This window comes from Budorcas taxicolor, chromosome 1, assembly GCF_023091745.1.
Source record: "Budorcas taxicolor isolate Tak-1 chromosome 1, Takin1.1, whole genome shotgun sequence".
NCBI classification, from domain to species: Eukaryota; Metazoa; Chordata; class Mammalia; order Artiodactyla; family Bovidae; genus Budorcas; species Budorcas taxicolor.
Window position 1 is genome coordinate 12,831,770 of NC_068910.1, and position 25,499 is coordinate 12,857,268.

At 37.7% G+C, this 25,499-nt stretch overlaps 1 protein-coding gene across 1 annotated transcript in view; it reads right to left on the reverse strand.

The window, feature by feature from the left end:
• The window catches only part of DCP1A (decapping mRNA 1A), a 42,254-nt gene extending 16,776 nt beyond the window's left edge, over positions 1–25,478 (reverse strand). The window contains exons 1-4 of the mRNA XM_052639216.1: positions 25,330–25,478; positions 22,697–22,737; positions 20,233–20,360; positions 4,596–4,662 (exon numbers count right to left, since the gene is read on the reverse strand). Coding sequence (XP_052495176.1) covers positions 4,596–4,662; positions 20,233–20,360; positions 22,697–22,737; positions 25,330–25,464 — 371 coding nt within the window. The 5' untranslated portion in view covers positions 25,465–25,478. The remainder of the gene's footprint in view (positions 1–4,595; positions 4,663–20,232; positions 20,361–22,696; positions 22,738–25,329) is intronic.
• Between the last annotated feature and the right edge of the window lie 21 nt (positions 25,479–25,499).

The following is a 25,499-nucleotide window of genomic DNA, read 5'->3' on the forward strand; positions in this document are numbered from 1 at the left end:
AATTCCTTTCCAGATTTGGTAGAAGTAGACAGTTCTAAAATCTACTAAATTACACATTATTTCTCTCTCTTTCCTACTTTATCTCAGGATCAGTCAAACTACCTGGTAAAGTAAATCTGAAAATGGACAATGCCACCAAGACAAAGGAAAGCTGTTCAGGTGAACCACTCCTATGGAGAGGGTATATTAATAATGGGGAGCAAGGAGAAAGCTTAGCATCTTAAAAATGAAGATCTTGGTGAATTTTCAAAAATCAGCAATAACTCTACAAGCAAACAAAAGGTTTTCCTTGTTGTCTCCTTAAAAAAATCACTAAGTGGGTAACTAAGGTCAGGGTAATTGTGGCAACATTCTTTATTTTGACTAGTGTTACTTAAGCTAATTTTGCACTTGAAAATATATATTAAAAAAAGCATGAAAGTCAAGGTCTAAGTCAAGGCCTGCGGTCTGCAAATCTATCTGAGGGGTTTAATTTCTTAGGAACATGCTCTCTCCCTGCCACATCTTAAAGTCTGAAGCAAAATGTGAAAAACTAAAAGTTGCCTGGGGAGCACATGAATGTTTTACTGCTTCTTATATTTTTCTTAAAGCTTGAAATTAATGTAACAAAATAAGATAATGAATCTTTTTTCTTTTAAACATCCATTCAGGTTTCAAGTCCAACTGTAATGAACAGGCCTATTTGCCATGGGATAGTATAGGCACAGTCACAACTTGATAATTGAATTAATTTGAAAACTTTCAGACAGTGATGATGACAGGCAATAAAACAATTCAGTAGTAAAAGGCTTTTTTTTTTTTAATGGACTAAGAGGCATAGAACAGGGTACCCAATGTCAGTTTACTGCTTTAAAACAGCCTGCCTAGGAACTCCTATTAGTGTGTGTGGGATGGTTCTTTTATTTGAAAACATCGGATTAAACAATATTAAACACAGATTAAAAAAAAAAAAACAGCAACATTATTCTCAGTTTTTAACAAGCTACAATGTATTATGCTTCTCCAAGGATGGGTTTAAAGCTTTGTCCAAACTGGGAAGTCCCTGGTGGTCCAGTAGTTAGAACCCCACGCTTTCACTGCCAAGGGCCTGGGGTTCAATCACTGGTGGGGGAACTAAGATCCCACAAACTTAGTGACGCAGCCAAAAACCAAAAAATGCTTATTATTTAATACTCAGTTGTAGGTCACGCCAACCATCAAGGACCGGTCACACAGCCCGTGTCTACCCATCACCTGCTACACTGTCTGGCTTACCCATGCTAGTATTCACCTCTCTCTGACCTGGACTGGATTTGTGATCTTCATTCAAAAGAAAAACATTTCTAATAATCACCACTGTTCATCCACCCAAAGGACTACCTTATAAAACTGCTGCGAGCAGAAACTGGCTGGCGGCATGGAAGGCACACCCAGCTCTGGACTCTAAGGCCTCTTCCAATCACACTCTGGGAAGAACAGCCCTGCCCCTCTCCCTTCCTCTCAAACCCCCAAGTATGCCCCAAGACTATCTGTAAGATCAGGAATAGGGCTCACTTCTATGAGTTCTCCAAATTTTATAGTCTATGTATGGGCAAGCATTCAGACTAGGTTTTGTTAAAAACACTTTCTGGCAGACTGAATTTCCTCTTTAGGAGAGGCGACATTTTCCAAGTTTAGTGAATTTTCAATTTTGCTACTGATCAAAGAGAATTTCCAGATTTGTTTATAGAACAGGTCTAGAAGTTTACCTGTTCTCCTATATATCTTCTCAGTTCTTATTAACAACCTTTTGGAATAAATCAATGTTTTACTTCAAGAATTATTATATTGCAGCTGTAGAAAGAGTGGTAAAAAGAACTATATTTAACAGAACGGGCAGTGGCAGGCACTTTTATTTAGATGCACAATATGTCCCAAAGAATTTTACCTGTATCTCTGGCTAACAGAGATGACATTCTGAAATATGTAGCGAAAAGAGGCTGTATGCAGGTAAAGTCAGAGCAAAGAAAGACAAAGATAACCTTTTTATCTTTGGTGACCAGAACGCCATTTATCACAAAGTTAATGTGAACATATTTGGTATTCTCTTCAGCCATAAATAGGCCTGACACTTGAAAACTCACTATCAACAGTTTCATGCAGGCATTTGCTAATCACTTTCAATACCATTGCTTCTAATAAAACAAGCTGAAAGTTTAAGCAAATGCCCCTCTTTTGGGCATCTCTAGTGAAGGAAACCTGAATGCCCTCCTTTTCCCTTTCTGCTTCCTGTTTCTACTTCCTCATCCTATTTTTATGTTCACTACAGTATTTTCAGATGAGCCTTGCTTTATCTTCTGCTTTATGTATGATCTGAAGTCTTGCTTTACGGATACTGCCTACTGATAGAGAATATAGTTCAACATGGTTTCCTGCAAATAACTGTTAGAGCTGAAAGAGCCAGGGTCTCTCAATTTGGGCCCAAAAGCTCTCAATCTGCAGGAGAAAGTCTATGTATTAACATACTCCAAAATATAGATATTTAAGAAAAATACTGTAAATTTCAGGATAACCAAAAATCAACAAATCTCTGTCTTCTAAGTTATCAAAACCTGCCTCTGCTGTTCCTTTTAAAAGTACAGATAGTGGTCATTAAATAAACGGCTTTGTAAAAAAGTAGCTTTTATCGTTTTTTTTTTTAAGAGAAAAGTTCTAAAAAGAAAAGTCTGGTTGTGGAAAGCCAATGCATTTTCAAATGACTGACACAAATTCACATGGAACAATGTCCTTGGGGTCACACCTACAGCAAACAAAGCGGGAAGCAGATAAAAACCCAACTGAGACATGTTAGCAGTCCTGGACTAAAATGTGGCCTTAGCCATGTGCACTTCTTTTAAAATGCAAATATACCTGGAAATGGCATGTGGGCCTAATTATTTATTTATAGTTTAACAGGATTTAGTTTAATATTAGACAAAAGAAAAAGAAAAAAACTGTTATCTCCCAAACATGTAGGTAAAAATGTTGCAGAAGAGCAAAGGGAATTCTGATTTGATGGAGGGGGAAGAGAGGCCAGCATTTCTGAGGAAATGCAGGCAGAAACTGAAAAGAAAACTTAAATCCACCAGAACTCGCTGCCCACTGCAGCATTCTGTCCAGGGCGTGGTAGTACCTCAGGCCCCTCTAACACCTGTGTCTTAGATCCCTAGAAACCAGAATGGCAGTACCAGCAATACAGAGGGATGGCTTCTGTGGGCCAGTCTGGACAACGACCATCCCTCAGAACATCAATTCAATGAAAATTAGTTTCCAAATTCCAAGATTCTGATTTATAAAAGCTCTCCTGGGACATAACCCATTAGAGGACTGGGGATTCTAAACCTGGAATCTGTGTCAAAAATAAGTTCTCTTAAAGGAAGTAGCCATGGATGCATGTGGGAGTTCTCTATCAGTTACTGAACACAGCTCCACCTGCTACAGTGGAAATCTGGAGAGAACCGAAGTCAGGTGCACTGCAAACGGTGGTGAGGCTGTGCTCTGGACACAGAATACCCTCTGGAGCGAGGCAGCTGGACGGTTCTAACGTTTAACAGTAAGGCTCTGGTTAAATTATATCTGTCTGCAGAACAGAATACAAAGCAGACATAAATACTACAAAAGACTATTTAATGTCCTGGAAAAATGCTGTGGACGTGAAAAGTCCAATGTACAGTGTAATCTTACTTCTGGAAATGTAAAGAAAAAAAGTGTTGCCTGCCATTCCAGCTCAAGAAGGATCAAGCCTATGGGCCACTGCAGTTACCCATAGAGTACACAGTGAGAGGAGCTCAGGATGGAGAGAAACAGGAAATATTCTGGGCTCTGGATATACTGGCCCACAGATAATTAAGATGCATATCCAAGGAATAATTTCACTGACTCCAGATTCTTGCATCTTTCCACATATAGGAAAGCACTAAAATCTTCATCATGAGATGTCTGTTTATTACTAGGAGTAATCTTTTGATACTTGACTATACGTTTTTCTTAGCAAAAAAGTTTACCTATCCTCATTTTATTGGCATTCTCTTCTCTAGCTTCCTTGTCTTTGCTTTTATTTTTTTCCGGAAGTATTTTAAAATTCTTGTTACTATTGCTGAGGATCATATTTTAAATCCTTTTTTTCTGATATGACTACACTAAATATCATTTTTTGTTTGATTAATTTGGTAATAAAGCAGTCTTTAGATGATTCCAATTATGTAAATATTTCTCCTAGATATTCTCCTCTTGGAGGTAGTATCTCTTAAATAATTAGATGAGGCTACCTCCCAGGCTATAGGCCTTAATATAGTCACTTAATAAAAATTAGCTCATAACTTTTTTGTTTTGCATTTTTCTTTCAGTGAACATAAAAAAAAGAATAAAAAACAATCACATCAACCAAAGGTACACGTAAAAAGAGACTGGTGGTACGATTATCGATAATTTGAGATTTCTTTAAGCTTCTCTGCCTTTTTCAAAACTTTGACAATAAAAGGAAATCGGGGAAAATACATGAGTTAGTGGACTCTGGTAACAAAGAGAAGGGGGAAACATTATTTTTTCATCTACCATATATCACAAATTAAAATCTAAGGTGTAACAGAAATACTTACTCGGCCATGAGTTTGGCTATGCGGTGACAGTCATTCTTGTCATAAAACCAGATACTGTATATTGACACTTGAAAAAAAAAAGGAAAAATGAGGTTTCAGTACTTGAGTATATGGCAGTAATATATTATTGCCATAAAATGTCACAGAATTTACCATCAGACCCTCAAACTGTTAACAGTTCCTCTAAAAAAAAAAAAAGCCTCCCCACAAAATGTTTAATAATAAATTAATAAAGTTGGGCCAGGTAAAGTATACAGATAGTTGGTTTCAGACATCATTATCAGATCTCACTGAGCTTAAGATGACACTAAACTGTAAGATGCATTATTATTTTATGTATTAGCAAGGGAAAAATGCTGCCAATTAAACTAGGGAGTTTCCAGGTGGCACATTAGTAGACTCTGCCTGCAATGCAGGACACATAAGAGACTAGTGTTCAATCCCTGGGTCAGGAAGATTCCCTGCCTGGAATAGGAAACGGCAACCCATTCTAGTATTTTTGCCTGGAAAAATCCATGGACAGAGGAGCCTGGCAGGCTACAGTCCGTAGGGTCGCGAAGAGTTGGACACGACTCTGCGACTAAGACACACACGACAAACTAAGAAACAACAATGATCGTGTGGAAAGGGAACGGTGTCTACCATTCCAGTAATAAGGAATGCTGCCCTTCCCTGCTGGCAAGCCATCAGCAGAGCCCCCACGGTGAGTGCTAAGAGAAATTCAGGATGGAGACAAACAGGAAACTATGCGCTCTGGATACTATGGCCCTGCTGCTGCTGCTGCTAAGTCGCTTCAGTCATGTCCGACTCTGGGCGACTCCATAGACGGCAGCCCACCAGGCTCTGCCGTCTAAGATGCCTACCTAAGGAATAATTTCAACGAGCCCAGTCATCTTCCCACATAGACAAAAGCACAAAAATCACTAACCTAAAGTATCTGTTTGTGAATAGCAGTAATATTTCGATGTTTGACTACATGTTTTCAGCAAAAACTCCTATGTGTCCTGGCTCCTCCCTCATCTCTGCACAGCATTCTTGAGAGTTACTTGAGGCTATCCCCTAGGCCTTAGTTCTCAGAAAAGTCTCTGAATAAAATTTAACCTGCAACTTTTAGGTTTTATTTTTCTTCACTTGGTAACTAACTACAAAATGCCTTCCAAATTGACAGTCAAACGTGGAGAGAAAAATTAGTGAAAACTTCATTAACCCACATTCCAAAACCAAACATCAGAACCTTTGAGTCTCTTGAAATTTACAAATATAAAATGAATGCCATGTTATGGTAAAACAAAGCTTTAAAAACACTCACTCACCCTAGAACCTTCTATGATCAACTCTACTCACACGTGAAAAGGATGTGCCCAGGCTGAGCTCCTTCTTTTCCAATCTTTTATTCCCAATATGGTGATCACAGCTAAGAAAGCTCCCCAAAACAGTGGTGAATAATAAACAAGGTCCAACTGTATAGCACTATATTCAATATCCTGAGATAAGCCAGGATATATTAAAAACAATAGGATATATAAAAAAGAATATAGAAAAGAATGCATATGTGTATAACTGACTCACTTTGCCAAATAGCAGAAATTAATACAACACTGTATATCAACTATACTTCAATAAAAACATAGAGAAAAACCTGGTGGATGGATAGATGGAACTTTATTATAAAGAATATAAAACTGCTGTAAATACTCCTCAATATATTTTTACTTTTACTTTTTTATACAACTTTAAAGGTTACTTTTCATTTACAGTTACTACAACTTTGGCTAGATAGCCTGTGTTTTACATGTAAGTACTTCTTGCATAAGGAAGACCCTTATTGCCAAATTCAGACTTAAACTGAAGAAAGTAGAGAAAACCACTACACCATTCAGGTATGACCTAAATCAAATCTCTTATACAGTGGAAGTGAGAAATAGATTTAAGGGACTAGATCTGATAGAGTGCTGATGAACTATGGATGGAGGTTCATGACACTGTACAGGAGACAGGGATCAAGACCATTCCCAAGAAAAAGAAATGCAAAAAAGCCAAATGGCTTGCTGAAGAGGCCTTACAAATAGCTGTGAAAAGATGAGAAGCAAAAAGCAAAGGAGAAAAGGAAAGATATAACCACTTGAATGCAGAGTTCCGAAGAACAGCAAGGAGAGATAAGAAAGCCTTTCTCAGTGATCAGTGCAAAGAAATAAAAGGAAAACAACAGAATGGGAAAGACTAGAGATCTCTTCAAGAAAATGAGAGATACCAAGGGAACATTTCATGCAAAGATGGGCTCAATAAAGGACAGAAATGGTAGGGACCTAAAAGAAACAGAAGATATTAAGAAGAGGTGGCAAGAACACACAGAAAAGAACTGTACAAAAAAGATCTTCACGACCAAGATAATCACGAAGGTGTGATCACTCACCTAGAGGCTAACATCCTGGAATGTGAAGTTAAGCGGGCCTTAGGAAGCATCACTACAAACAAGCTAGTGGAGGTGATGGAATTCCAGTTCAGCTATTTCAAATCCTGAAAGATGATGCTGTGAAAGTGCTGCACTCAATACGCCAGCAAATTTGGAAAACTCAGCACTGGCCTGAGCCACAGGCCTGGAAAAGGTCAGTTTTCATTCCAATCCCAAAGAAAAGCAATGCCAAAGAATGCGCAAACTACCACACATTTGCACTCATCTCACACGCTAGTAAAGTAATGCTCAAAATTCTCAAAGCCAGGCTTCAACAATACGTGAACCGTGAATTTCCAGATGTTCAAGCTGGTTTTAGAAAAGGCAGAGGAACCAGAGATCAAATTGCCAACATCTGCTGGATCATCAAAAAAGCAAGAGAGTTCCAGAAAAACATATATTTCTGCTTTATTGACTAAGCCAAAGCCTTTAACTGTGTGGATCACAATAAACTGTGGAGAATTCTGAAAGAAATGGGAATACAAAGGCACCTGACCTGCCTCTTGAGAAACTTATATGCAGGTCAGGAAGCAACAGTTAGAACTGGACATGGAGCAACAGACTGGTTTCAAATAGGAAAAGGAGTACGTCAAGGCTATACATTGTCACCCTGCTTATTTAACTCATATGCAGAGTACTCATGAGAAACGGTGGGCTGGATGAAGCACAAGCTGGAATCAAGATTGCCAGGAGAAATATCAATAATCTCAGATATGCAAATGATACCACCCTTAAGGCAGAAAGTGAAGAAGAACTAAAGAGCCTCTTGATGAAAGTGAAAGAGGAGAGTGAAAAAGTTGGCTTAAAGCTCAACATTTAGAAAACGAGATCATGGCACCCAGTCCCAACACTTCATGGCAGAAAGATGGGGAAACAGTGGAAACAGTGGCAGACTTTATTTTGGGGGGGCTCCAAAATCACTGCAGATGGTGACTGCAGCCATGAAATTAAAAGATGCTTGCTTACTCCTTGGAAGGAAAGTTACAACCAACCTAGACAGCATATTAAAAAGCAGAGACATTACTCTGCCAACAAAGTTCCGTCTAGTCAAGGCTATGGTTTTTCCAGTAGTCGTGTACGGATAAGAGAGTTGGACTGTGAAGAAGGCTGAGCGCCAAAGAATCGATGCTTTTGAACTGTGGTGTTGGAAAAGACTCTTGAGAGTCCCTTGGTCTGCAAGGAGATTCAACAAGTCCATTCTAAAGGAGATTAGTCCTGAGTGTTCACTGGAGGGACTGATGTTGAAGCTGAAACTGCAATACTTTGGCCACCTGATGCGAAGAGCTGACTCAATGGAAAAGACCCTGATGCTGGGAAAGATTGGCAGAAGAACTGGATGACAGAAGATGAGATGGCTGGATGGCATCACCAACTCAATGGACATGAATTTGAATAAACTCCGGATGGACAGGGAGGCCTGGCATGTTGCAGTCTATGGGGTCACAAAGAGTCAGACATAATTGAGTGACTGAACTGAACTGAGACTAGGAATACTGAAAACATCAAAGTAAACACATGGACAGGCATGGCTCATTGCTATCCCAGGCTGCATTCCATTTCATATGACTCTGGCACAAGAAGGGTAGGTATGCTTTTATTTTTTTTCATTAAACTTTCAGTTTTGAAACAATTGTAACTTCATACATATTGTAAAAAAGAAACAGAGACATTGTATGCCCTTTATTTCTTCCAATAGTAACATTTTATAAAACTGTAACATAATATTACAGCCAGATTATTGACATGGATACAATCAAGATACAGAACATTTCTATTGCCATAGAGATCCTTGTTGCCCTTTTATGGCCACACCCATCTCCCTTGGCACCCCTCCCCCATCTCTGACCCCTGGCAAACACTCTGATCTCTTTATTTCGATACTATAATGTTGCTTTTTTGAGAAATGTATTACAAATGGAGTCACAGAGGATGCAACTTCTTGAAACTGACTTTTCTGACTCAATGTAACTCTCTGGATATTCATCTACAGTTGTTTGACTCAATGTAACTCTCTGGATATTCATCTACAGTTGTTACTTGCATCAAAAGTTTGCTCCTATTTTTTGCTGAGTAGTATTTCTTGGTCTGGATGTACCAGTTTATTTAACCATTTATCCACTGAAGGTCATCTACAGTGTTTCCACTTTGGGGCTATTATGCATATGTTTGTGTATAGGTTTTTGTGAACCTAAGTTTTCTTTTTTCTGGGTTAAAGGTCCAAAAGTATAGTTACTGAGTCACAGTAGTTGCATGTTTAAAAAAAAAAGTTACACTGTTTTCTAGTTTTATACTCCTGCCAACAATGGATGAGCCATCTAGTCTCTCTGCCTCCTTGCCAGCATTTGCTGTTCTATTTTTAATTTTACGCATTCTGATCGGTGTGTAGTGGTATCTCATGGTGGTTTTAATTTACATTTCTCTAATGGCTAATAATACAGAATGTCTTTTCATGTGCTTGTCCATCTATACATCCTCTTTAATCCAATGTCTATTCATATCTTTTGCCCCAATGGATTGTTTTCTAAACTGTTCAGTTGAGAAACCAATCCTTTGTCAGATGTGGTTTGAAAATATTTTCTTTTGTCAATAGCTTGTTTTTTTCCATCCTCTTCATAAGACCCTTTTAGAGCAAAAGTTTTAATTCTGATAAAGTCCAATTGATGAGTTATGCCTTGTGTGGATTTCAAGTCTAAAAACTCTTTGCTGACCCCTAGTAAATTGGATAGGGGCTCTGAAAAGACTCCATTTATGGCAATTACACACAATCATCTTTCTCTAATATGCCTCTTCTGACCTGGCAAAAGAACACATAAAACACAAGAGACCAAATACAAAAGACACCAATTTTTCTCTAATGGACACAAGGATGATATGCAATACATCAGGCTCAGAGAGGAACACACAACATTTTGAGGGGGCTAAGCAGAGGCATTTAAGGTTCACAGAGGAGTTTGTAAACCAAACTCTTAGTAAAGAATTCCATATCAATAATCAAAATAAGTCCACCAGAGCTGTTGACTTACTCTGACAAATCTTTACCTAAAGTCTCACTCTCTTTCCTTTGAAGAAATATACTATATTAGATAGAAATAAGATGCACATTTTCCACATTTGTGCATTATCAAATAAACTGCCAAAAAAGAGTCAAACACTTTCAAAGGCATGCTGCAGAAGAAACAGAGATAAGGAGGCCATAATGATAGCTTAATGGGTAAAGGATAAGAGTCGCACTCAATTCTGCCAAAAGCAGACATGCAGAGGTTCAGACACGCATCCAGGAATCAGCTCTGTCTGCCAACATATCAGATGCTCAGTGCATGCAACTGGCAAGGAGGCCCCGGGAGCTGCCACTGAGCCTGTCACCGTCACTGTGAGCAAAGACAGACAAGTTCACCAGATAGCTAAAACCACCGAAGACCTTGTCTCCACACCAAAGCTAAGTACTCTTCCCTCAAGGGAACTTACACTCTAAGGCCCAACATATTCTGCCAACCATCTGCTTGCTAAAACATCCCGAAATAATTTTCCTTGATTAATTATGCCCCAGAGGATTTAGACATTTGGCAATACAGTATAATTTTGCTATAGTAAATAATAATGGCATCGTGTTTTGTAAGTGGCTTTTCTGAAGATGAAAGCAAACTATTCAGTTACTGGACACCCACCACGTATCGTGGCTGTTAACCACTGTCCCAGTTAGTCTCGCTGTCCCTGAAGAGTCAGGGGGTGTGACAGGACATTTAAATACCTTTACGCTATACTTCCATAAAAAATATCAAAATACAGAAAAGCATATTCAAATCTAACTGTTTCCCTTGCTTCTCAAATGACAGCCCTCTTCTTCTGAACATATGAAAAGTGCAACTGACAAAGATCAAAGTTGTTGGATTATTTAATGCTGAGAAATTTTCAAAATTTTCAAAAGCTGAAGGGTAAGTCATCTGTTTCCCTGGAGAGTCCTGTTTGAAGATTCAGCAGCCAGTTTTGATCTGATGTTATACCTCATTCTGCTTCTCATCAGGAGTGGTGTATGACACACACGAGGTCAAGAAAACCCAAATTAATTTGGAGCCTTTACAAAATCCCTTGAGACTTCTAGCAATCTGGTAAAATGTCACTAAAACAGAGCTGGGGACCACTTTCATGCACGTGTTGTTTTTTTGATTCATTTATTAGTTAGATCTGACCTACTTTCTAAAAGAATCTGAGGAGGCTGGAGATTTTTCTCAGTATGCTGCCAAGCTGAAAAGGGGGTTTGATAAAGCTTTTGGCAACGGTCTTATGACTTGTAACATTTCTGAAGATGGCACCAACCAAGATCCTCTAGACCAGAAAACAAACACAACAAAATGTACTTTGAACATAACCAGAAATATTTACCCTGGAATAAGGAAGACTCTTCTGATTACAAAAGGACTGTAAGAATAGAATAGATGACGTATACATAAGCATGCTCTGACAAGTGAAAAAACAAATGCTTTGACAGATCATTTCCTTTAAGATAAGAATAAGCCTGGCGGCTCCACAGCAATTAAGCTTGGGAAAGAGACAGAAGAGAAAGTCTCTGGGGTGGAGGTTAGAATACACACATACAGGTGAAAAGTTACAGAGCCAAAGACTGCTGGACCTGGGATTACAACACAACAGTGTGGTAGGTGGCAAACAGGCAGGCGAGGAAATGCTGTGAGTCTGTAAGTAAGGCTGCTAAGTGTACCTGGGTTGGAGCAGCAGCTTAACTTTTAGGAGCCAAAGAGTAAACATGCTTAAACGCCACTGAACACTAACACGGCAGAAAAACAGCCCACTTTCTAAAATTTAAATTATGTCTATTTTAAACATCAATTAAAAGACTTCTTCCAGGAAATTAAAAATGCTATTCTGCAAGCTCTTCAGTTTATTTTTAAATTTGGTACCCTTCTCTAAATCAAGTCCGAAAATATTTACCAGCAACACCGCTTCCACAGTTCCTTTTAACTGTAATTTCAGTATAGGATTCAGACATATGAAATGACCACTAAACTTTTTGGGGGACTAGGAAAATAAACCCAAGAATATCACAAGTGATGATTCCTATTTATAAGCTTTTTACTCTGTAATGATGGGTAACCCTGAATAAAACAGTGAGTCACACTAGGATTTCACTTCTGCTTTTAGGATTTATCGTCACTATAGCCGCATAGCGCTTGCCATGAATAGAGCACACATGGGCAACTTTTAAAATCTTTACAATTAAGATAATAATAATAAATGATAAAAATTGCTTTCACCTGGAAACACTACTGGGGAGAGGTGGGGGAAGCCAGTAATTGGACGTAATGAAAAGAATCTGCTTTGGAAATTCTCAACTGTTCACGGACTCAAGCTAACAAGAAGGTACCTGATGGAGGCTCTATTGGAACACTAAGTAGCGACCTACAACAGCTAGGAAGCATTGAAGGTTTTTGATATGTCTGACCCAACAGCGTCACCAGATCAACCTTGGCGTCCAAGTCACTGTTTTCATGGTGTTTTACCTCTTCGGTCTACGTTATGTGACAACAGCAAGGCTCTTTCTTTATCTTGGTTCAGAAGGCCAGACGAATGCAGCGCCAAAGATTCTTCCTCTTACGCTGACTACAGAATCATACCAGCCGCAGAAGCTGCTGCTGATGGGGGGAGACTGCCTGCCTCTCTTCAGGCTACGTAAGAAGCAGTGTGTACTGGATTCAAAGATCACAAAGTATGGGCTGTGGAACTTTAGAAACTGTCTACAAAGTCTTCTTTTAGCCTGGTGGTAGAACTCACATTTTTTGAGTTGCCAAACTGTAAAACTACTCTTGCAAGGAAATTTCCTGTATTGTGCTTTAAGTTTGAAGATTTGCACCAAATGCCAATAGCCACCTAGCATCTCTACTGCTCTTGCCCTTGAACTGAGAAAGGCCAAGCAGAGACCAAGGAACACACACGTACACACTACAGTATTTCTTCTACTAAAACTTACCATTTGGCAGCTACATTTTCAACGCCATGGAAATGAATCTCCCTGCTTTTTCTAGTGATCTAATTTTAATTAAAAATGCTCTATATCAAGAGACTGATGCTCGATATAAAGGAAAAGTGACAAGTGAAGCGGAAACGAAGGGGTACTTCACACAGATTTTTGGAGGTAAGTTCTTTCAAAATATTCAACTGTAATAAGATTTTTATTTTCAATTGTTCCTGGTGTGGTGATCTGCTGTTGCTGTTAAGCTGGTTACAGGGTGTCTATGTCTTTAGGTCCCCTCTCTCCTCACATTAAACTTTATTCTGTCCTTAGACAAATGTGTGATGGTGGTTTTAGCCAAAAGAGAAGTGATTATTTTACTGTGTGCATGTTAGACTTGACAGCTCATAATTAAGTCACAAGTACATATACATATATATACAACAAATCCCAGGTTACCATGTTAACCCTGAAAGATACCCACAGAAATGAAAATGAAAGTACCCGGCACTGATCTTGGGGGAAAGCACCTTCTAAGAGAAACACACTTAGTGAGATTTTGTTGTTTATAGCCAGGGCTCACCAAATGCTTGAAGGAATAGTGGATAATATGAAGCACGATTTCCTTTCTATGGCGATAAGTGTTCCTGTGGTAAGATCAGAAATGTGAAGATCCTCTAGTTACTTCTTCAGAGGCCCGTTGCTATATGGACGACTACTTTAGTACCACTTACTGAACTGGAGAGAACATTCTTCTCAGCATTCTTTTTAGATGAGATGGAAGAGATTTTAAAACTACTGACCCAATTATTTCATTGAATCCATTTACTCCTAAGTTTTGTTACACTGTTTTTTTCCAGGAAATTGTCTATATAATCCAAATTTTAAACTTCTATGCAGAAAGTTCTTTACAGTGGTTTCTTATTCCTTATCCTTAGCTGCTATACACACACACACACACACATATATATACATATATATATAGAGAGAGTATATGTTATTCCTAATATTGCCATTTATGTCTCTCCTCTTTTTGCTGTTGGATCAATCAGGTCATAGGGGAGAGCTTTTATTTTGTTGATAATTTTAATAAAAATTCTATACATACTTGAAAAAAATGCAAATCCTTGAAGTGCTAGAAGCAGGGTTTTTTTCCTTTGTCCATTAGACCAAGTCTAACTGTATTTAACTTTATGGGTTAAATATCCCATAGCCTTACTAAATTATCTGCCTTATCTGTCAATTACTGAGGTGGTCTGTTTCTATTTACCACTGTGACTATGGATTTTAAACATCTGATGTGTAATGCTGACAAATACAAGGTACATATCAGTTCAGAACTGTTTTTTCTTGTAGGTGATTTACTTCTTTTGTCATTATGGGATAACTTTTATTCCTGATGTTTCCTACCTCAGATTCTATGACCTGTGATCAACACAGCTACATCAGTCTTGTTTGGCTAATAGTTACCTGACATATATCATCCTATTCTTTTACTTTCAACTTTTCCTGGCTTTGGAGTTTTAAGCTTTTTGAAACCAGCATTATTGGCAAATTCTGTATCTTTATCCAATCTCAGAATCTCTTTTAACTGTCAAGTATAGTTCACTTAACATTTGTTTTACTTACTGGTTTATTTATTTCTGCCATTTTATTAGAACTGGGCTATTTCCCATAGTTTCTATTTACTTTTCTCCTATCTCAATTTGTACCGGTTTAAAATTAAGACATCCTATTTCTGTTCTGCAGTAATTACCCTGAATCTTTTGATCAAAGCATAGCTTGACTTACAAGTCTACTGGTCATCAATTTATTTACCCTCACCTCAGTCTTCGTAATTTTTTGGTTTGGAAAGTTTTTATCTTATATATTATTGCTGTCTAGTATTTTTGTTTTACCTTTTTAATACCTCTACTCAAGCTAGGCATTTTATTTCTTTATACAGTCAATGCTTATTTTGTTTTACTGTTGCTTAAACCTAATTACTTCTGTATTCAATTTTCTTCTTTCTGAACTATAGCCTTTAGAGCAGCACTGGTAAAAATAAATTAACTAAACTAAATTAAGAACTTATTTAGTTAAAAACATAGTTGTACTAGGCACATTTCAAGGATTCAATAGCTACCATATAGTACTGCTTTGGAAGGGCATATGACAAAGGTCTGCTGGAGTTAACTTCTGTTTTTGTTGAAAAATGTCTTAGTTTGCTCTCTTGAATTACTAAATTGATGGTTAATTGTTTTTTCCTTTAGTACTTGAAAATAAAATTCCTTTGTCTTCTAAACTCAGTAGCTGCAATTAAATATCCTGTCAGTCTAACTGACGCTCTTCCTAAATAATAAATCTCAAGAAGCTTTGGCTGCTTATGTCTTTGCCATTGATCCAGGTCTGTATTTATTTTGCCATGTGTCCAAGTCTGTGTTTATTTCTATTTATTTTGCTTGGGGCCTTATTTTATTGTCTAAATCTGAGACCTATGTCTTTCATGCATTCTGGAAAATTCTCAGTTATAATCTCCTCAAATATTCCCTCTTAAAAAAAAAATTCCCCCTCTACATATTTTATCATTCTGAAATTCTTCTCTATCATATGTTAAAACTTTTTAAGACTTTCCAATCCTTTGCTCTCTGTCAAATTTTCCATTTTCCCCCTTTCTGGACTGCATCCTGGATAATTTCCTCAGATGTCTCTTCCAGGTACCCAATTCTCTTTGCAGTCTTTATAAATTAACTGTTAAATCAGGTAGAGAGTTTACTTCAACAACTAAATTTTAATTTCTTAAAGTTTTACTTAGCTATTTTTCAAATCTACCTGTCACTTTATAATCTATATCTGATATTCCTATCCATTAAAGTCTCTAACTGATCATATCATTAACCAAAATTTCTGGGAAGGGCTGGCTGTTTGTTTTACCATAAGCTTTACCGACTGTGAATTATGTCTTTGTATATATTGTAATTTTTGCACCATGAGGCTTACCAGTAAGATCCTGGGGCAATTTTAATTAAGAATATTCTCTCCAAAAAAGTTTTGCATTTGCTTTTGCCAAGTGTTCTAGAGCATTCAATAGGTGAGAATCAATTTTATGTTAATTTTTTGGCCTGGGTAAGAAATTACACCAAATGAATATTATAACTTGAACCTCAAATCTGAAATATGAGAGAGGCCTCTGGCTACAATTTTTAGGGGGGAAATCTTCCCTCTATTTCACAGCACAGATTGAGGTAGATAAGCTTGCCTGTCATCTCCCTACGTTGATGGGCTGATATCTTCCTAATTTACTAATATACAACTCATTAGGGGACCTGGATAATAAAGTCTTTAAGATCTTTCACTAATAAGACCACTTGGTTTAAGTCCAAGATAGAGACACAGTCTATAATATTTTAATTTGTAAGTGCCTGATAAATAATCTTTACATACATGATGCTTTCTTAAGATAAGCAGGTCAGATCAGTGGTTTAAGTGATTTATCCAAAGCTACAGTTGGGAAAATGGCAAAGCCAAGAATAGAATTCTTTTCTGCAAATTAAATTCCACAGCAAAGAGTGTTACCATGGCAAACCCACCCTCAGGGATATCTTCTGCAGCCCTTGCATCTAGAAATCATTTGTAAATTTTAAAAAGAAATGATTAAATGAGAGGCAGACAAATCTAAAGCTGCACAAGTATGTTTCTGCATGGATCTATGCTTCAGAACTCTGGTGTCCAATATGGTAGCCACTAGTCTCATATGGCTATTGAAATGCAAATTGATTAAATAAACTTTAAAAATCTGTTTTTCTTGGCTGCACCAGCCACATTTTAAGTGTTCCACAGTCACATGTGGCTGACCGGTGACTGCTATACGAGACAGTTATCAATACAGAGCATTTCCATCATCACAGAGTTCCACAGACAGCACTGCTCTAGAGAGTGGACTGATGAAATAAGTTATTTTACTGTTGTAGCAAAGTAGAAAGAACATTTGTTTTGAAGCTCAAGAGACCTAGATTTGACTTCTGCCTGTTATTTATAAACTTTGTTGACTCTTGGGCAAGTTTCTGAACTTCTCTGGGACTCTTGTTTCCTCATCTTTAAGTGGGGAATCAGAAATAAGGTGCTGGGAATATAATTTTCGCTTAGTAACTACAGAATCTGCAGTCTCCTCAACCCTTACTGGGGTCTTGTGGCTGGCAAAAGGTATAAAGATAAACTATTTCCAAAAGGTGCAAGACAATCACCAAAGCTAAACTTCTGGCAGGTGCAAGCATTTCCTTTGTAAGCTTTTAGCTTTCTCTTGGGATGATGGGGTGGGGTGTTAAAGAAAAACTCGGGAATTCCTGGCAGTCCAGTGGTTAGGACCCTGTGATCTCACTGCTGTGGGTCTGAATTTCGTCCTTGACGGGAGAACTAAGATGCTACAAGCCACTCAGTGAATGCCCCCCTCCCCACCAAAAAAGTTAGAACTGGAAAAAGTTATAGCTCAATATTCTATTAACTCTAAAAACTGATTTAAGAGGAAGAGGCTGAATCTGAGGGTGTAGCTGGAATACAATGGGTCAGGTGTCTTGGTGGTATTTCCCACGAGAAATGACAGAACAGCTACAGAAGCTGTATAATTACCTGTATACACATCAGACACTAATTAACTTTTTATTTAAAGAGCAAATCCCCGAACAATTCAGTAGCTTGCTGATCTGACAAGACTACTTGATACTTTTAAGACTAGGGAGACAAAACGTACTCAGCAGAGGCTTTAACACTCTCAAAACCACTTTATGCTTCCCTGTCACTTCTCCCCAGTACAGAAAGGCCTCTAAATACTTTGCCCAAGCTCTTCTTCTAGACTATTTCTAATATATCCACAGTATTGTTCTTGACCTTTTCAGGCTTTTCTCTGGCCTAAAAACAAACTGATGTGATCTTGAATATCTAATTAGCAATACCAGAAACTGTTAGGCCCTTAAGAAATAATTCAGTGCCTCAATTAACAGAGAAGCGGAATGATCTAGGTTAACTGAGTCTTATGTTTAACTAAGGAAACCTTTGTTTCAACCTTTTGTTGAAAATCTTTCTACAATAAAAAGCATTAGAGCACTGTCCCCCTCAAGAATATTCTAATTAACATAAGAAACACTTCTGATGATTTAAGGTCTTATCATTACAGCAAATCAATCTATGACACTATAGTGTGGTAAAACTTATAGTACTGATCCCAAGTAACACATAAATTTGCTAGATTTTCACAAAATAAAACATTAGCCTTTTTTCTTTACAATTTGCTTTCATTTCTTCCATACATGGACTATAGAAATATTTACAGATATTTTAGGCTCTGATTGGTTACATTTTGGTTAATCAACACTAGAAATCAACTACACTCCAATAAAAATTAATTTAAAAAACTTTTTGGTTAATCATGGTTTACTTTTATTTGTGTTATCTTACACTTCAACTTCATAGGTAACTTTACTTGTTCAATACAATTTATTTCAGGCTTATGCTAAATGGTAATTAAGTCCATGGGCCTCTGATAATTTCCCCTACTGACTACTTTACTCAGAGAGGGCAATGGCACCCCACTCCAGTACTCTTGCCTGGAAAATCCCATGGACGGAGGAGCCTGGTGGGCTGCAGTCCATGGGGTCGCTAAGAGTCAGACACGACTGAGCGACTTCACTTTCACTTTTCACTTTGATGCATTGGAGAAGGAAATGGCAACCCATTCCAGTGTTCTTGCCTGGAGACTCCCAGGGATGGGGGAGCCTGGTGGGCTGCCATCTCTGGGGTCGCACAGAGTCAGACAAGACTGAAGTGACTTGGCAGCAGCAGTAGCAGACTACTTTACTAATCAAATTTATATTAGAGCCAATAGCTAGATTAAGTTTTCAGGTAATAAAAAGCAGAATTAACCCAATTTTACTTAAATAAAAAATTGGATCTGTGCTGCTTTGCAGACTTTCCCCTTTAACAGAATAGTCAGCATAAAGAAAACAGCTATTTGAAGTAATTCTTATTGTTAATAACAGTTTAAATAAATCCATCCATTCCGACTAAGACAGAGAATTATCTGGACAAATCGTTTACTGAAAAGTCAAGAGATAGATTTTATTTTGCTTAAAAGTGAGCTAGGGAGAAGAATTTGGGGCTTTCAGTTTCAACAGAGATCTGTCACTTCTCGTTCAGGGAGTGAAAAGATGCATACTTTCTAGTAGTTTCTTTAAAAAACATTTTCTATTGAAGACAGTCCCCCAATACTAGTTACCTCGCACTCAAGTGAAATTCATACTTTTAGGTTTTAAGTTAGAAGCCAAGCCTCTCCAGCAGTCTCCTCAGATGATGGCTGCAGCACAGTCCCCTTACCAGCATAACCAGGGCTGATACTGCTACCAGCAAGGCCAGACAAATCGTCTGTCTTCTGTTCCCAAACACTCATACCTCCAATTCCCATGTTGTATGAAATACAAGAACCAGGTGTACTTTTTAGTATTTACTTCTTAAAAAGGCCACTCTGGCTTTGCTGACTACACCCAACCATTTTTCGTGTCTTAAAATGCCTGAAAGGACCCTGGACTAGGAAGCAGCAAAAAGGGTTACAATCCTCTCTCTCCAACCGAGCAACTGCCATTCACCTGAGTCTCAGCTGACTTAATGGCCTGTCTACCCTAAAAGTTATTATGCTATTGACGTTAAAGTACAATAGCTCTTGGCCCAGCGCTTGTACCCGACACTCAACTAAATAAACAGACTGAAAAATAACACAATCAGGGCAAAGACAGTTCTTTCTTTGTGCACAGATATATTAGTATCTGTCTTTAAGTTCTTTTGCTCAGTGGCATCAGTTCAGTTCAGTTCAGTCGCTCAGTTGTGTGCGACTCTTTGCAACCCCTTGAATCACAGCACGCCAGGCGTGGGCAGCCAATAACACATATTACAACAAAAACAAAGAGTGAAATTTATTTTCATAGAACAAATAGTAGGAAAATAATGTAATATAATTATATAGAATAATATAGTTAACTATTACTAAAATAATAAGTTACTATATACAAAGAGTGTTTCAATTTTAGGAGTTCAATTCAAAAGTGCTGATCTTAGCAAGAGACTCACTTATAACCACAAGAGTATAGACCATAGTTTTTATTGTACCCCGAATTTCCAAGAATACTGTGCTGACAGAAACTAAAGTCACTCTATTAAGCAGCAAACACATGAACTATAACTAACAGATAGATACTTACAACTTGCATTTCTATACAGAAGAAATGGTTCATGGAGCTGAAATTCCAAATCTTTATTCACTGGTTCAACTAGATTGTGCATATTCAGTCGATTCACAATGGTGAAACCATGGTAAGGTGAAGCTGACCTTAGATTTAATAGAAGAGAAAAAAAAAGAAGTCATTAAATTTGCTGAAATATTATCTACTCTTTCAGTTCAGTTCAGTTCAGTCGCTTAGTTGTGTCTGACTCTTTGAGACCCCATGAATTGCAGCACGCCAGGCCTCCCTGTCCATCACTAACTTTAGTTCCATTTTAAAGAATGAATGGAATATTGCATTATATAATATTATTAGCACTTAAAATCATAAACAAAAAATTTAAGTCAGATCATACCCCTCCCCTTCTTAGGAGCTTTCAAGGACTGTCCCTCAGAATAAAGGCCAAGGTCCTAACTAAGGCCACCCACCCAAGGCCTTAAGTGATATGTGCCCCCCTGACTTCAACTCCTGTGCCTCTTCCCTGTTCTTCCTGCTCCAGCCACACTGGACTCCTTACCATTCTTCCTATAGGTATGTTTCTACTCTGGTATGTTTCTACCTCTGTCTGGGCTACTTGCCCAGAGTCTACAGTTATCTCATTTCCTGCAAGTCTCTGTTCAAATGTCCCATTCTCACTGAGGCCTGCTACACAACTACCCTTTTCAATGCTACCAAGCTCAATACCTCAACCCTTCTCTCTCTTTTCCCATATCACAATTTTTTGTATTTATCATCCTTCTCCACTAAACTCTACCATGGAAATAGGATTCTTGTTTTTTTCAGATAAGTACCAAGAGAGACATATAGTAGATATTTAGTGAATATATGCTCAATAAAAATATCATTTATTTTAAATATGGTACAGGACTGGTTACAATAATTATTGCCCACCATCACAATGATTTTGCTTGTATCAAATGGGAGAGCTATGGAAAGACTTGACCTAGTAAGAAAATGTTTCGAATCCTACAAGAAACATCTTTGGTTCCCATGTCAGAGTGATCCAGCACATAATCCTTTAGGTACTTCTCATTTGTATATGAAATATTTCTCTATGTACATGGGAGAGGTTTTAGAATTCTCTTCTACAGATTAGGAAACAAGCTTAGGATGATTCAGGCCTGCACCCAAAGTCACACAAATAATAACCAGGATTCAGCTTTTAGGTTTTCTGATTCCAAATCCATGCTTCTTCTATGCTAAGGTCTCTCCAAAGGGACATTCTGACATCTGGTATATATTTATCCATTTCATCCATAACATGTTCTCACATTTCCCAAATAGAGTCTCTCTGGTCTCCTTTTATTGGAATCAATACAAGTGGAAGCTTCCACAAATTTTATTAAATCAAGTCAGTCACTAAACTAAATTTCATTTTCTGTAATTGGTGAATCCACACTGTTACAATAAAGCCAGGAAAGTGCTTCCCAAGTACCAAGGTTCTAATAACAGTTGAAGAGCTTCTAGAGATTTATATTGGTAATGAATATTACCAGGTAAAAGGTAAAGGTCTTTTTTTTTTTTAAAAGGAGAAAGATGAGTAACAGGAAACAAAATGTCAAAAAGAAAGAGTAACATTAAAGCACTTAAAAGGAAGAAAAAAATCAGTGTTTTTTAGACAAGATCTCAAAGGTACACAAGACAATTTAGAAGAATATTTGACAAATTCTTGTTGCAATCCATAAATAATTTACCACACACACACACACACACACACACATGAAAAGAACCAGGTATCAGTAATCCTGCTGAGTTTCCTAAGCTTTAAAAACCAAGAAAAGGCATCTGTCTCAATCAGAGCAAGAGTTAAGAGGGATCCAGGAAAACAAGAAACTCCAATGACTAACATACCCTTGTCAATTGCCTTTGGGCCAAGAAAGTTGCCAAACAAAACCAAACCTGCAATTCACAAACTAATCATGTTTACGACAATTAATTCTCAAAAAAGTTGAAAGTTAAAAATGTGCAGTTATGAGTAGTCCAGGCTTTCTAAAGGACTCTCAAATTAAAACTACCTATTACTAGACACTGTACACAACTCAAAACTTTTGGGTACCTGGAATGGGGAAAGAACCAGAGTCTTAGAAGATAACCTTTTAGTTCAGTAATCACAGAATAGTTAGTTCCTGTATTGTATTTTTCTCAGTTAATATCTCTGTTTTCCTAACATGGGGAGAAGGAAAAAGGCATCTGTTTTAGATTCATTCATTACTACAAAATGTTTTCTATTTTGCTAGGTTCCTAAATAAGTTCTGTTTGATTCTGAATCACAGGAACTATCCAAAAAGGGGCATTACTTGGTTAAGATTTCACAGCAAGAGATGGATGAATACTTGGAAGGGTCAAGCAGGAAGTTCCGAAGACAATACAATAGGGCTGAATCACTCTACGTGACAATGTTCACCATCAACTTAAAAAAATAATAAATTTTTAAAAAGCTCACCTTCGATATACAAATAAGGTCCCTTCTATATCGGTCTTCTCCTGTAACAGACAATGAGTCAATTAGTTTTTTCCCCCATAATCTAACCCCAAGTTGTCCCAGTGGAGAAGTCATGTTTAAGATCAACTTACTTATTTTAAAATTAATTACTCTGAACAGGTCAAGCCTCTCTCCACAAACTACTGTTACCAGTTTCTTTTGTATCCTTTTTAGTCTATTGATGCATGTTAATTGATATGCAATGTTCTATCCAGCAACATGCCTGTATCTACAGTAACTTTCCTTTTCTTTTTTAAAATTTAAAGGAGAAAAAAATCTAGAATTAGCTTTCATTTCTTAAAACTAAAATGTTTTAGCCAAATTTCTTAATTTTAAAGCCAAAGTCTGTATACAGTCATTACTTCACCTTTAAAGTTTATCAAAGTTAGTAGAAGAAAAAAAAGAAATTTTATCTTACAGGACACTGTTTCATCATTTGGGAGATTCTGGCATATTTTCAAGACTAGAAAATTTTGTAGTTAGTTAAGAACTACTGTCAAACACAATTAGTTTGTTACTCTTAGAACTTTGTTGAAGAATCATGAGTACTGAAATTGTACTTAGTATAATTTGTATAGTTCTTACAAATAATTTAAAACTTTTTTTTAGCTTAAAGTAAACGTTTTGATTAAGAAAGTACAATTCATCATCTTTCATTTGCTGTGACAAGAGTGTATTTAGGTTTTAAACAGTTAAAATTTTTTTTTTAATTAGTCTACAATTCAGAGCCCAGATAGGATCTAAATAGTTTAATGCAATCAGCAAACTATTAGCAAACTTAAATGTTAGTCATATAGAATTGAATTTGGTGGGATGAAAAAAAGAACTTTAAAAGATATTTACCATCTTGATTTCTAACTTAAACATCATCATGGAATTTTTCCTTATGTATTTCTTGCCTTTCAAACTTTATTAATATAATAAATTGGTAATCAATTGCTTCACAATGAAAGAAAATTTACCCAAATAAACAATTGTGTAAAGTTACAAATCACTGCCATGATACAAATGAATAATGGCAGCTTAGTTTTCAATTCAGGTTATTTCAGCTTGTATTTCATTCAGCTTGTATTTAAAGAAGAATGGCACAATTAAAATGCCAGAATATTGGAAGTCTGTGACAAACTAGAAATAAAAGCTTGTCAGTAATAAGCCCATGCCCCAAATAGTCACCATTTGTCTGCAATCCACACTCCAAAAATGTATATGTACAGCAAGAAAAGAAAAATGGTCCAAAACAATTTAAACTAAAGCAATATCTAATAAAACAGTCACACTTTAAAAAAAAAATCTATAATTTTGTTCTGTGTGGCTTGCCATACCTCCTCCTATTCCAGGAGGTGAAGGAAAGACGATACAAAGTAAAGCAAGATGACTTTGAAAACTCTCTGCATCTGATTTAACTGTTTATAAATGCGAAATGATTTTTCACAAAATTAATGATTAAATATAACCCATGTTATCTCATTATGTTGTAAAGAATATATTATGATAATAATCTTTCTGTTTTGTTAGTACAAGGACTTCAATTCTTCTTGAAACGTGAATGTGAATCATTTATTAATTCAATCCAACAAACATTTACAGATTATTTCTAAAATAAAGCCTATATAGCTAAATGAGTTAATCAAGAAGATTCATATTTTTAAGGGAAATGATGTTACGTTTATTTATACTTTATTTAGCCACTTGCGTGGCTTGTTAGATCTTAGTTCTCTGACTAAGGATCGAACTCTTGCCCCCTGCAGTAGAAGCGGGGAGTTCTAACCACTGGATCGCCAGGGAAGTCTCGAAATTCTGACATGTAAACAACAACCGAAGCTTCAAACCGGCTAACAAATCAGTGAACTAACTGAATGTAACTTTTCGCAACCTCTCTCGTGCAAAAAAAGGCAAAAAGTACTTAGTCTGATGCGCGTATTCAGAGGTGACATCACCAGCAGCATAGCTGAAAACACGAGGTCTCTTGTCCAAAGGTTTCAAGGTAACAAAATTAACATGCAAGCCCTTTCCTAAGTGCCTTGAAATCTTTTCCAAACTCTGGAAACACAGTGTAATTTGATAAATGCGGGACGTATCCCCACCCTCTCGCCTTTCCAAGAACTGAAACTAATTGGATTTCAAGCTTTAAATCCTAATAACCTCTGCGAAGGGGGTTCTGATTTATCTATCTGTTGGGGGGAGAGGAGTGTTTACTTTATAGATTATGTATACATAATTTATCTAACAACTCTCAAAGCTTCAGACAATCTTACAGGCGTCTTTCTGACTCCATCGGTCTCAAATCCTCCAACACACCTGCAAAGAAGGCAGGTCGCCCACATCCTCGAACTGGACCCCTGGGGACTAATCCTTCTTCAGCCCTCCCCTCTATCAGCTTTCCCCCCGGATGTTTGGACCTACTTCCCTCTCTCCTCTCACCCAATCCCCAGCGGCGCCGACACCTCTCAGGCGCCGGCCAGGCTCTCCTCCAGTCCCTGGCCTCGCCTCCGCCACCCTGGCCTCCCGCATCGCCCCCTACCCAGGTCGGTCGACGCGGCCCCTTTAAGAGGCGGCGGCCGGGAGAGCAACTTCAGCCGCCTGGCTGCACTCACCCACTGGTTGGCCTTGGGGCAGAAGGTGTACAGTGCGACCTGGCCCGTGAGGTCTGCGATGCTGGTGATGTAGGGGTCGTGTTGCTTCAGGGCCGCTAGGCTCATCTCTTGCCCAGCTCGACTCAGCGACTCCATCTTGAATTCTGGAGCCGAGCCCCTCTGGCGGGGCG